General features: G+C 40.3%; 1 protein-coding gene across 5 annotated transcripts in view; it reads left to right on the top strand.

Moving 5' to 3' along the window:
* esrrga (estrogen-related receptor gamma a) overlaps positions 1-13656 on the top strand; it is a 98936-nt gene that overhangs the window by 46849 nt on the left and 38431 nt on the right. For 3 of the 5 annotated variants that reach the window (XM_008405748.2, XM_008405745.2, XM_008405749.2), the window contains exons 3-4: positions 2132-2556; positions 7135-7263. In XM_008405748.2, coding sequence (XP_008403970.1) covers positions 2132-2556; positions 7135-7263 — 554 coding nt within the window. The remainder of the gene's footprint in view (positions 1-2131; positions 2557-7134; positions 7264-13656) is intronic. The other 2 variants (XM_008405751.2, XM_008405746.2) reach the window with 1 other exon arrangement.

Here is a 13656-nt window from a genome sequence, read left to right as displayed (position 1 = left end):
ATATATAAACACACTGAATCAGTTTTTTCAATTTTTATACATTTTTTTGAGCACAAGAAAACACGAAGAACTAAGTGAGACCCAGCCCTTGTGTTCTCTCTTCACACTCATCTGAAGAGCAGAAAGGTACAATAGGACTGCTCCTTCAGCACTGAGCYGCCGCTACATTGCGCCGTAATTATACTGATAACATACATACATAAATGCATTCAACCTCTTACTTGGCACAGCGCACTAGCTGTGATTTCTTAATCTTCTTTCCTCTACGCCTCTCCTCTGCACGCATGTCTTCTTTTTTTATTCTTTTTTATTTCTCCCCGTGCGATGGCAATTATTTTTCATTCATAAGCAGAGTGAGAGTGGGTAAGAGAGCAAGGAGTAGGACACGATAGAGGAAAAGAGAGACTGAAATGGAAAGAGATCTTTTGGCACTTAAACTCTTTTGCTTAATGGTACTCAGAGGGATTGACAGTGGAAAAGAAGGGGGACAAAAGAGCATAGAGATGGGAAAAGGAGAGATTAAATCATCACCACCACATCATCTACTTAAATGAGTCCAGTCCCGTTTTCCTGCCRCTGCTGTTTTCGGTCTCTCCGTTGGAGCACAGGCAACTTCATGCCATCACTTTCTAACCATCACATGCTCTGTCTCACTTCTGTCTTATTCTTGCACTTTATGTCCTCATGTCTTTATGAGCTCTCTCTGTCTCTTTAAGCTACTTTGCCCCGTCTTGATTTGTTTCCTCAGTTTTTCCACAATGAACCCTCATTTCGTTCGAAAGGGGCTTGCCTTAGTATCAGATAAATGGATTTATAGACATTGGTGTGTGCAACAAAGACACCAATAATGGGGGTTCCTCAATTATACTTGCAGGAATGAGGTAGAATAAAATTCATGATGAAAAGGGTGAAGGGGCCAAAGTATCAGACATCACAAATGTCATACCATTTTATGAAAAGAAAAAACCTTTTTTTTAAAAAAAATCTCAGAAGTTTAGTCTTTTTTTTTTTAGTTATTTATTTTAGCGGGGGATGTAGCACATGTCTCTGCTGTTGGGGAAAAACTGTTTCAAGTCGATCAACCATCGTCAGTCGCAATTCCTCTTTTTCCTATTCTGCTCATCTTCTTCTTTCTTCCCGTCTGTATTCATTCGCCATTCCCCCACCTGAGCAGCTCTCCATTTTCCGTCGGAGCGCTGTCTGTGTTTTATGGGTCCCTGTGGGATGGGGATCTTTTACAGGCCGACTGGACTTTAGAAGTCCCTCGTTTAGCAGCATCCTGCCTTAATTAAAAACCCCTTTTGTGCTTTCTGCCTTTAACAATGAAAGAGAGTGAAAGGAGGGAGGGCAGGGTTAGAGGGACAGAGACTAGTAATGTGAAGAGAAAGAGAAGGCGAGAGAGAGGGCAGAGAAAGAGAGATGGCGCTGAATGGGAAGTGATAGGGAGACAGGCAGATAGATAGTAAGGTAGACAAAGGGACGGATGGAAAGATATGGACAGAGAGAAGATAGCTGTTAATTACAACTGCCATTAACAAGACACCAGCCCACCTCCTTAGGGAGAGAAGGAAGGAAAACCAAGAAAAGGGAGAGAAATAAAAGACGCAGAACAAAAGATGATCAGAGGAATATAATCATAAAGTTATGCTGATCTACCTGCTCCTTTTTTCCCAAATGTACACTTCCTCGTACTGCGTGGCCTGCGATGTTTGACCCTGTATGTGAGTGTGCCTCAGTATGACTATGTATGTATCCCTGTCTGTGTATGTATGACCTGTCTCCGGGATGACTGAGCGTCAGAGGGGCTGCTTACTGATTACCTTCATGTTGAACAAGCTGCTATTGACTTGAGAGTGACGGATGACCTCACACCTGAGCATGTGAATGTGGCTGTGTGACGATGTGCTGCTATATACAGGCTTATCTGCTTCTCAATGCAGGGTTTTTCTAATGATAGGTTTCTTTTGAATTGCTTTTAAATGTCTACATTTGCACATGTGGCCTTAAATATGCTGCCTAAAATAAAAGTCAATTCAAATTTTAAGTCTTTCTTCTTTGAAATGGCATGTGCAGTAATGGCAGTCCTTTCCTTCCCTTTTCTTGTATCTTTTGCCCATTTCTGTTTTTGTAGGCTTCTCTGCAGAATGTCCAGTAAGGAGCGCCACCTAGAGTCGAATTGTCCGTCCTCTTACATAAAGACTGAACCATCGAGTCCTGCCTCTCTGACTGACAGTCTAAACCATCACTCCCCTGGTGGCTCCAGCGACGCCTCTGGGTCTTACTCATCCACCATGAACGGCCACCCAAACGGCTTGGACTCTCCAAGCCTTTACGGTTCCAACGCAGGACCCCTGGGACCTGCTGGAGGCCCGGGATCGAAACGTTACGAGGACTGTTCATCAACTATTGGGGAAGATTCGCAAATTAAGTGCGAGTACATGTTGAACTCCATGCCGAAGAGGTTGTGCCTGGTGTGCGGGGACATTGCGTCAGGGTACCACTATGGAGTCGCGTCGTGCGAGGCCTGCAAGGCTTTCTTCAAACGCACCATTCAAGGTTGGCTTCCATTAAAATTGTGTCTTTATTTGTTGTCAAATTCAACTTTCCCCCACCAAAAAAATGATCTATAAGTCAGTTTTTCTCTCATGATGTAACTAACTCTGTGGCGTATTTGACGGATACGCCAAAAAAAGTAAATATTAGATTTTTGGTTCCAGTTTATTTACTTTTGAAATTAAAATATTAAACTAAGCAGAGATATAATGAGCGGATAAAGGTAAGCATCTAGTAGTGTTCAACTTCTTTTTTATATGATACTGTAGTCAAAAAAATGCCTACAGTATCTAAATATYAATTTGTGAATTTGTTCGTTGAACAAGGACACTGAATGAAAGTCCCAAGTGATCACCATGACCCTCCATGACCCTGAGACTCTCTTTACTTTCACTCACTCCCATCATTTTCATTTTGATCATCTGATGCACAGTCACACTCACATACAGACTCCTGGTCAAGCACAGCAATACACACACCAGCGCTTTAACGCCTCTTCCCATTTTTACCCATAACCTTGACCTCTTCTTCATCAACAGCAAAAACAATTTCATGGGAGTGTTTGCATTCCCAGATCTAGCTGCTCATGGCAGGAGAGTGTTTGCTGTAAGCCTGTTTTCTAGGAGATAACATGGTGTCAGAGAAAGGGCAGCGGTCAGGTCTACGGGTCAGGAGTCGACGCAAGGGGGTAGAGTAAAGACAGGATGGAGCAATAATCCACATGATGAGAAGAGCACAGGAATTAGGCTCTGTAATCCGCTGCTTATGTCTTCTTAGAGCTTGCATTATTGCAGAACATGTACAGGTATTCAGACTGTACTCTTCAGATTTTGGGTTTTTTTTAACAATAATCACCTCCCAGCGTGATCACCATTATATATTTTATGTGACTCATGAAGGTCAGCTTGACCATGCCTTTATCCTAAGTGAGGCATGGATATTAAATTCATACAATTACTTGAAACCTCAGTTGCACTGAAATGCTGCAAAGACAAACTAGAACGTAATCTAAAACTTTATATGACCTACCTAGCCAAACGCCAGAAAGAAAACTAGAGTCAACTAGAGCAAAATGTCTGCCTGAGAAATGAGGCAATTCAATTATTTTGTATGATGCATCACAAGTGTGAAAATGTTTGAATAGTCTGTGTTGAACCCTGTTCATGAACAACAAGGGCAACACCATGTTGAATATGTTTAATTTAAATAGCACCAGTCTACTGCATTTAGTGTTGCAGAAAAAGTAGTCAAGAAGTAAAAAAAAAAAAAAAAAACTTGGGTTGTAAATGTTCTTGCAAAAGTATTCTATTACTTGCTAATTTTATTTCAAACTTATTGGATCCGTCTGCTCACAGGACGGCTGTCTTGTCACTTACAGTAGTTCACCATCGCAATAACCAGCTGCCAGTCAGCTATTATCGATCCATTCAGTCAGTCATATCAGGCAGGATTCATCTATCTGCTTTCCCATCCATTCAACTATCTGTACTCGCCTTCTTTTGCCCCTGATAAGCAGCTTTCTCAGCAAAGCCCAAGAGAAAAAGGAAAATGTGGGCAGGAATTTGTCTCACATTCTACATGGTCACAACTACCTGGAGACCCGTATGTGTTTATTATGGGATGACGCGAGGGCACAGTGAAATCCCGATTAGATTTGAACACACACTTGAACACACACACGCACACACACACGCGCACGCACATTCACCCACGCTCTCACTGAGATAAAGGCAAAAACACACACCCGTACTGTAAAGACACACGCTGCACACAGATGAATAGACGGTCACATACATAACCTTGTCGTGACTCTCTATATAGGTTTAACCCGTCATTGCTGCGGGGTCAAATGTTCAACCAATTTCACTTGTTTCGTTTTATTTCGAGGGCTTGTTAAAGATTACATATGTGGCAGGCCAGGACGCCGCTGCAAAGGAAATACAGTAGCTGGAGTATCTGTGTTGACAGGAAATCTTCTTTTCGAGTGTGAACCTGAAAAGCTGTAAAGAGCACTACATTCCTGGGCTTCAGAGGTTTCATTTTTACTGCGTTTGTAATCTCTCCTTCTGATGCAGTGTGTATGTTACCAAAATAATAGGAAAATTTTAATTTACTTAGTATTTTTGCTGCAGTTTGTGGCAGGACTATTGTCAAAGAAGATTGCAATATAAGAAAATGACAGATTTTTCATCAGATGAAGCCTTCTGTTTAGATTTACTCCACCAGTTTTCTAACCTCTGTTAAATATGATTAACATTTCTTGCATGAATTTTTTTTTTTAGTTGTTCAGAAAGATAAATATTCTTGGATGCATCAAAAAAAAAGTGAATTGTGACGATATCTTTGGCTACTCAGTGTGGACAGAGTGCCTCTGTGTGGGCTGCACGTCTGAGTGTTCATCCAAATGTAAATGAGCGAAGGTTTATGTGCACGTCTGGGCACATGTTCCTGCTGCGTGTGTGTTTGTGTGTTTGTCCTGGCAGGAAAGCAGGGCCAGCCTCAGATGGGTAGTGGCAGACATATTGGTGTGTTTCAACCCATTAGCCAATAAAACCACAGGTAATCACCAAAAAAACACCTCCAGCTGGACGGGGAGGAGAGCATGGGGCAGGAGAGGAGTGGAGGGACAGGGGCAGATAAACAATAAAATGGGGAAAGGAATGTGGGCAAGGAAGGAGAAGGGGGAGGACGGACTGGGCAGATAGATGTAGGAAGGAATTAGTGCTATGCGTGGGCTGGCGTGCTTTTGCACGTGTGTGTCGCAGTGTGGAGGAAGTGGCTCTGGCAGCTGCTGTTTCTGTGGCTTTAGTCCAGTAACACCTGACAACCTGCWTCTATCACTCCTTTATTGAGAAAGAGGGATAAAGGGGAAAGTAGAGGAGGACAAAGTACGGGAGATAGAGGTGTGGGGCTATGAAACGGCAAGAGAAAAGCAAACACTTGGAGACAAAAGATGGACGACGGCTGGAAAACCGAATCTGAGGAGGCATGTAGTGGAGGAACCGCTCAGACAATATATTTTTTTGAAGATGTATTATTCAACAGCAAATGTTTTGTATTTTTTTAAATGCTCGAATGAACATGCATGTTTTCATCTAGTTGGATAATGTAGTTTAATGTCCACATCTGTTGGTTCTAATCACGTCGTTGTACTTTTCCTTTTTGTCTCTTACCAGTTTAAAGCGGGAATTATAAATTATCAGAATTTGTCATCATCAGGGGAAACGAATGACGTTCAGAATTGTAATTTATAATAATGATGATCTCTGATGATGGAAAAACTGTTTGGGATTGTTACTTTTCAGCTGAGTCCATCAGACCCTTAGTAAATATAAATGCATTTAAAAATATAATTTAAAAAGTATTATATTATGATTGATTCTTGTGTGCCACCATGATATCAAAATCTAAATTTTTTATGTCAATTTAGGATTTTTATGGATAATGTTTTCAGACACTGCCAGGTTTAACAATTGCTTTTGTTGTGCAGCACGCAATGCTCCTCTGTTTCTTTGCTAATTTTTCTCAGTGCCCATTAGGCCTTGCAGATTCCATGTCATTAGCACACTTAGTGTTTCACACTTAGTGTTTCTGCACTGGAAGTGTCCCGCTTAACTGCAGAATTAATCTAGTCCTCCTGTAGCATCAGCATGAAAAGGCTGGGTGTGGGCTAACTAGTCCCATTAACTGCATCTATTAGGATGTAGGATTTCCTTCAGCATTTAGAGTGTTTAGCCTTTAACTAACAGGGCCAATTAATGGGTGTCTTGTTACCCATTAGGAAGTGTTTGGGCATTTAGCCTTTTCCCGAGCTAACTAGCTTCTTAATCAGTCCAGTAATGAGAAAACATCCTCTCTGCTGCAGCAGTCAATAGTAATCACTGTTTACTCTGTTTCAGAGAGAGATGTATCGGCCTGCTGGAGTACTGTAGTTGTCAGGTGGGCATGGGAGGAGAAGATAACTTTATTCTGTTTAAAATGATAACATGTCCACAGCCTCAGATAAACAAAAACTGCAAAGAAACGAACCAAGCTTTTGAGTTTATTCCAACAGATCAAAAGCTGTAGATGTTATTACCAAATTAAGCTGTGATTTAAGGGATGACAGAGTATACAAGTGCAGCTTATTAGATTAGAATATTGTGGGAATTGTATTTATTTAGCAGTTCAGTTCAAAAAGTGGAACTCGTCTTGATTAGTCAGACAAAACTTTCCTAATTTTGAACAGTAGAAATTCTTCCTGTAAGACATCATCAGTGCTTTAACTAAATATTTGAATGTATCATTTTTCTGTAAGGAAAAACAATTGAGTCAGTTCTTAATCTGAATTAACCTTCAAATGATTTTCTAATGTACTTACAAGCGAACATTCACAGATCCCATCCCCATTAATTCATTCAATTTCACAAATTCATATTTTCATTCACACATTTGATGAACTTCAACTTTAAGCTTTCTGGTTTTCTTCAAACACTTGCTGAGGGTTTCTGGTGTCTCTGCCTTTCTGTCTGCCTGTTGATGTATTTTATCTGCTATTAAACTTCTCCTTCTGTTTTTCTCCAACTTGTCTGCATGCCACAGGCAACATTGAGTACAGCTGTCCCGCTACCAACGAGTGTGAGATCACCAAGAGAAGACGCAAGTCATGCCAGGCCTGCCGCTTTATGAAGTGTCTGACTGTGGGCATGCTGAGGGAGGGTAAGGGAAAAGGTCTCTTCTTACAATTTTTTGTTAACTCGTTTACTTCTGGCATTTTTAAATGTGTCTAGAAAAACTGAGGCCAAATTTAAGAAGGCAATAGGTGCACACATTTGGTTTTATTGCTGATTTTATCTCATCTGCATAAAGTAAAAAATTAAGCACCCCAATTCAAACATGTACTTACCCTAAAAATAATTGGTTCAATGTTTCATAGAAAGTTATACTTCAGCCATACACTTTGTGTAGCCGTCAACACATTTTGGACACAATCATTGCTGAATATTTGAAAACTCTTTTTGGTCAAATTGGTGGAGTTACGTTAAATTCATTGGTTTTCCTTTTGGGTTTTTGATTTCCGAAAAGTGTGTTGGCCTGCTTTTCCATTCCCAATCCAGGTTTTATGTAGACCTAGGATTGGGATGAATGTCAAAGTTAGAACATCCAAATGCATCCGAGTTTCAATGTTCTAGTAGTTGAAAGTAAATACGGAGGTTGTCCTCCCCTTTTGTAATTGTTTCTGTTTATGCAACATACCAACAGCACTAGTAGTAAATCAGACCCATAGCATGATGCTAACTCACCTATACTTGACAGTTCATACATTGATTCTAGATTTAAAATCTTGACTCTTCCAAAGATACATAAGCACAAATAGCCCAACCTTTGGCTTGTCTTACCATAAAATATTTCTCTAGTAGACAGGAATGGTGTGCAGAAAGGTTTTTAAACATTCTAACCATTTTCATCTAAGGGGTGACATCCTATGACTGACATTTTGGGCACAGCTAGAATTTGCAACAGGCAGTCTTCCCAAACTGCTTTCAGAATAGATAAAACAGGATTTAAAAGCAGCATTATGCTTCTGGAATGGCCCTGACCTCAATCCTATTGAAAATATATGGTCTATGAATAACACTGTGTCTGTGCCAGGAACCCAACCAACTTACATGAACTTTACCAATGCTGCCAAAAAAGGGGATCGAATATTCATGCCTAAATGCTGACTGCAGATATACTGGGAATATGGTCAACACTGAATTATTTAGCAATAAGATATATATAGGTAAAAGTAAAAGCCTAATAAAATAAAGAGATCAGTGGTGTCGTTGTTATCAAACAATCCTGCATGTAAAACACATAAAATAGTTAGAAATATCCTCTGGATTTGCTGTTTGTTTTTCCAAATATTTGTATGTTGAGCAACTTTTTTGTTCACTTTTATACCTTTGTGTTCCCACACATTACCCAATGCAACATCAGGTAACGCCTGCGCCTATGTTTAGAGAACATCTCAGCTCTTGAAGGATGAAGATTTAGCTGTCTAAATGTGAACCTTTGGACAAAAGTGCACAAGAGGCATGTATTTCTAATTTACATGTAGAAGACGAAGAGCTAAAACAACAACCAACACTTTCAGTAGCTGCCCAGAGACAGATAAAGCCAAAAAACAAAAGATTTTATCTGCTCCAACACCACTTTGATTAAATACACTCACTCTCTCATTTTTACATTCCCTTGTTGCCTTTTGCCTCTTTCGTTCTCTCCTGTATGCCCACCTTTGACCTTTCTACTCCCACTGCACTTCCAGCGATGAAAACAGGCAGAGAGGAGTGGGGAGGGATGACGAGGAAGGTATATAGAGAAAAAGAGGGAGAGAGGGATGGTGAAGGTGGGAGAAGCCTTGGGGATGAGATGGAGGGACGGAGGGAGGGAGGGTAAGAGATTGATTTATAGGAGCAGAGGAGGGGGACCAAGGGAGGATGAGAGGCAGGGGGAGGATGGTTGAATGAGGCAGAAAGTGTGTGAGGTACGGCAAGAAAGGAGAGGAGAGAAGGGTCAAGGTTGTAATTGATGGGAGACCTGGCCCGCGCCCCCTTCCTTCCAGTGGTCAGGGAGCATGCCGGTGCCGACACCGTGCCAGCCCTCCCTCCAGCCGTCCCACCCTCCGTCTCTCCCCATGTCTTTTACCACTCAGAGTTATTTAGCTTTTTCTGATCCTGTAAAATATGAATACCATGTCTTCCTATACATGCATCTACAGAGTACCTGTGGTATTTTTTTTAATTGAAACAAAAAATACAATTACATTTTTCTTGAAATTGCAATAATTGCAAGCAACTAAGTTTGCTGTCTATCTTCTTTCTGCAGAGACACACACACACTTTTCTCTAACAAGCTGCTGCCGTAGCATTTGTTCTCCCAGTTGATCTGACATAGCACAACCTATGTCTCATCTCTAGAGTTTTATCTTGTGTATGTGGCTGTTAACAGACACACACATGTAGTTGAATGTAATATTGGCAACTCCAACAGTCTACTAGTTAACACATCCAATCTGCTTCCTTTCACTTGGCGTAAAGACGACGCAGCTCTTTGCTATGGTGTTTGTAAAGTCACCTTTTTTATTTAAGAGTTTGGGGGAACTTTTTTTTTTAATTGTGAGATATTCAGGAATCAGAAGTCATTTTTGAAGTAAGGACTTAAAATTTACTTAATTACATATCATTTTAGCCTTTACATAAAAGCTGACAAATTTTACTTCATGAAGGGCTTCCTGGATCATTTCAATGTTTTGTTTTTTGTTTGTTTTTGTTTTCTGGAAGCCTTTGAATATTTTTATGTTTACTTACATGGGTAATTTTAACAATAAAGTAATAATGATTTAGATAGCACATCTGGGTTTCCTTGGACAAATCCCTTTTTATCAATTGTGAACTGAATTCTACTTTAGGATAAAAGGAGAAATGCATGTAATTGAATTTTAATCAATCCATATGAAATGTATTTGTTCATTTTAATTGTACATTTTTCTGTAAATGGAGTCTATATTGCAAAGTAATTTGGCGTGACATTTGTGGCCACACTTGAATGAACTCACCTTCATTGAGGCAACACTGAGTTTAGAGATTTTCATCACAACCAGAAAGCTTTGTCTAATTTTTTTTCTAAGTTCATCATTTAATAGTGGAAGTCAATATTTCAAAGCGGATGTTGAGTCACTGCTACCTTAAAACCAGTTTGAAACGAGTTACTCTAAAAGAAGGCTATTTGTTAATGAAATCTTGTTTTAGTTGGACCAAAGCTACAATAGCTTAGCACAGATTACTCTAAAACCTCAGAAAATTATGTCAAATTGTGCTTCTATTACAGGGGACCCACAGAAAAGAAAAGAAAAAAGCAAAACAGAAATGAACTCCTAAATCTTACAAATTTCAAAAAAAATAAAATGATGGATGACGCGTTCCACTGGAAAAAGAGGGAATGCAACTGAGGGACATGTGTTTGTGTGTTTCTGTCGAGAGCAGGCAAACAAATAGCTGCCTTTTGTTACAACTGCCTCCCTGCTCTACACACATATATCATGCACATTCACATGAGGCTGCATATCTATACATCAACATGACAGACCACAGCCACCCCATTTGTTGTGCAGAGTGTGAATTTAATACAAGGGGTCCCACTCTTCATATGAATAAGGCTCATTTGGAGAATTGATATATCCATTTTCTCATTGGTAATTTTAATTCTTCTTAGACCTTTGTGAAATATCAATAGATTTAATGTATAGCAGCATTAAGCATTTTTAACCATTAGCGTATTTACCATTCAGCTATGGCCGTTACTTATTTTGTGACAATGACAATGTTCTTTTGGGAAAACCTTTGTTATTGATCCATGCTCAGCTATTACCTTAAACCTCTACAGATTCATCACTTCCCAGTATGCTACCATTTATAAAAGGAGGTCTGAGTTCTAATATAATTCTAAGTGGAAATTTGAGACATTTTCAAAAAGCTGAAAATTGTTTGTTTTTTTTCTTAGTTGATATTTTCAAATGACAAATCAATGATGTTTGTAATCACTACAGTGTTAACTTCTAAATGTTCCATATTTATATTGACGTTAAATTAATTCATCTGTAGGAAGCCCCTTTTGCATCCGAATGTAAGAAGTTGATCATATTATGGCTAGTTGACATATGTATCTAATTTGAATCTTTTCTGAAAACGCCCACTTTAATCGCTGCTAAATTTCACCAAGAATCCAGAATCATTTCATTTCATGCTTGGCTCCCCATGTTGACATCATGAATTTTATTTTCATTACTTTTTATAATGCATGTATAGCACCTCCTATTTATGCTTAAAAGTTGCCTGTGTCATAAACTACATGTCACATCACTCTTATTTCACATGGCCAGAAATTGTATTATATTGAACAAAAAGTCCTCAGCAGACTTGTGTGTGTGTGTGTGTGTGTGTGTGTGTGTGTGTGTGTGTGTGAACATTACTTTGCGTGTTTCATTCTTCTCTTCTTGGTGTTGACAGTGTTGCTGCAAAATTGCATAGATGATGATGGTAAGTGGCTAGATCAGTTAGCGTCAGTGCTAACTGTGGTTGTCAGGGGGTAGCTCACGGCAGAAAGGTGAAGATAAAGTGGTCAGGGTGGAGTAGGGGGGTGGGGGGGCATGGAGGCATGTGTGTGTGTAGATGCTGCAGTTTACCCCTTAGGGCAAGATCTGCCTCAAATTAGCTTTGTCGCCCTGGGAGACAGAGAGGGTGAGATGAAGAGCAAGTGAGGCAGTAAGGAACAGTATGTGAGTGTGTGTTTGTGTGTAAATGGGAACCTGAAGAGCAAGAGGCCAGGGGGTCAGGAAACCAACTCAGAGCACATATCTGTTTTTACATGTTCTCTAAAAACACACTACCTGGTCTATGAATGAGCTGACACTGCATTTACACATTATCTACTGTGAGGAAGAAGAGGAGAGCAAAACGGTAATTGAACAAACTGGAAATCAGTCATTCTGGAACAAACCTTAGGAATCCACCCACAAATATGTAGCAGCAAATTTCCAGAGCAAGACAATTAAAAGACGTTCTTATTATGAGAACGACCCCTCTGGCAATGGCTGGCTGTCCATTTTTAATGGGGCCGTAATGATGCGTCAGCTGAAGACCAAAAGGTCATTGGGGTGGGGCTCAAATCTACTGAGAAATGGTAAGGGGGATGATAGAGCAGCTAGACCACAGGTAAAAACTATTGGAGCAAGATTGGAGATGTCAATTAATCCTAACTGCAAATATTACACACATTACAGACATTACATGTCTAACATCAGCTGTGATTTGTAGAATTATTATCATTAGAAAGCACACATTAAACATGTAAATATGAAAGGAATTGGCAGAGTCACGCAGCAAGGGAGCCAGCAGTATTCAACAGACACATATACCGTACATATTCTCGGACTGACAAATTTGCTCAGATTCAGCAGCGACTTTGAAGATGAATCCTGAATGAGCAGGCAGAATGCGTTGAATCCAATGCCTGCATCTTTATAAAGTCATAAATGGCCAGCTGGATTGGGATGGTTGTGCTTCTAGAGGGACAAGTCCTCAGACTGCAGATATAAACCTTGGCGCCGTGCCGCACACACGCACGTATGCACACACAAATTAACACCTAGTGCCAGCTTTGGCCCTGCTCCCCATAGCCTCTGAGACCTAATGAGTGAGATCAGGTGGAAGGCCCCAGTCTGTGTGAGTGTTGCTACTTGTGTGTGTGCGTGTGTGTGTGTGTGTGTACAGCTGGTAGTGTGTGTGGATCTTAACTCGAATGAAAGCTCAGCTGTCTGGATTGCTGGCATCCACCCTCGTTGCCCCTGCACACATGTAGACGATTGCTTGACTTGAATGGTTGAAGAAGAGCATGTCAACTAAATTGACTAGTTTGTGTTTAGTTTGTCTTTCTCACTTACTTTGGTACATAAGTAATGATCCAGAAAAAAATAGCATAGAGATGTGATAATAAATAAATAACAAGGGGACCTAAAAGGAGAATGACAAAAGGGATGAATGATGGTGAGATTGAAGGAGGCGAGAGTTGAGGAAAAACAAAAGACGGGAGAGCTAGACAACTGGTGGCGTCTGGAGTTCCCCCCATGGGAGCCTTGTATCTAAATCTGGCCCTGTAGTGTCTGTCCTGCATGACTGTGTGTGATTGTGCTTCTGACATCTGGTTGCATCCCTGCTAGAAAGAAGCGATAATGGAAGCGGAGTGACGAGAGATCGGCCTAAGTGGTCCGCTCTCTTTCACGAATGCTTTCTTTGCGAAGAGAGAAGAAAAGAGAAATTTTAGCAGGCAAAGCTGCAACCAGAAACACACTCACATAATAATTAGACATGCAACTATAAAGGTGGGCTGCTTCTAGATGTCTTTTAGTCCAATCACGACTCTTTGTATTTTGCCTTGCCTTTTAATCAGTACCTTCTAACACATGTGATATTGTAGCTTAGGTATATATAAGTACTTATGCTTAGGTATATATACGTACTTTTTTATATATATGTGTGTGTGTGTGTGTGTGTGTGTGTGTGTGTGTGTGTGTGTGTGTGTGTG

Source organism: Poecilia reticulata, linkage group LG3 (assembly GCF_000633615.1).
Source record: "Poecilia reticulata strain Guanapo linkage group LG3, Guppy_female_1.0+MT, whole genome shotgun sequence".
Taxonomy (NCBI): Eukaryota; Metazoa; Chordata; class Actinopteri; order Cyprinodontiformes; family Poeciliidae; genus Poecilia; species Poecilia reticulata.
The sequence above is the reverse complement of the archived record's forward strand: the minus strand, read 5'-3'. Positions and strand labels throughout refer to the sequence as shown.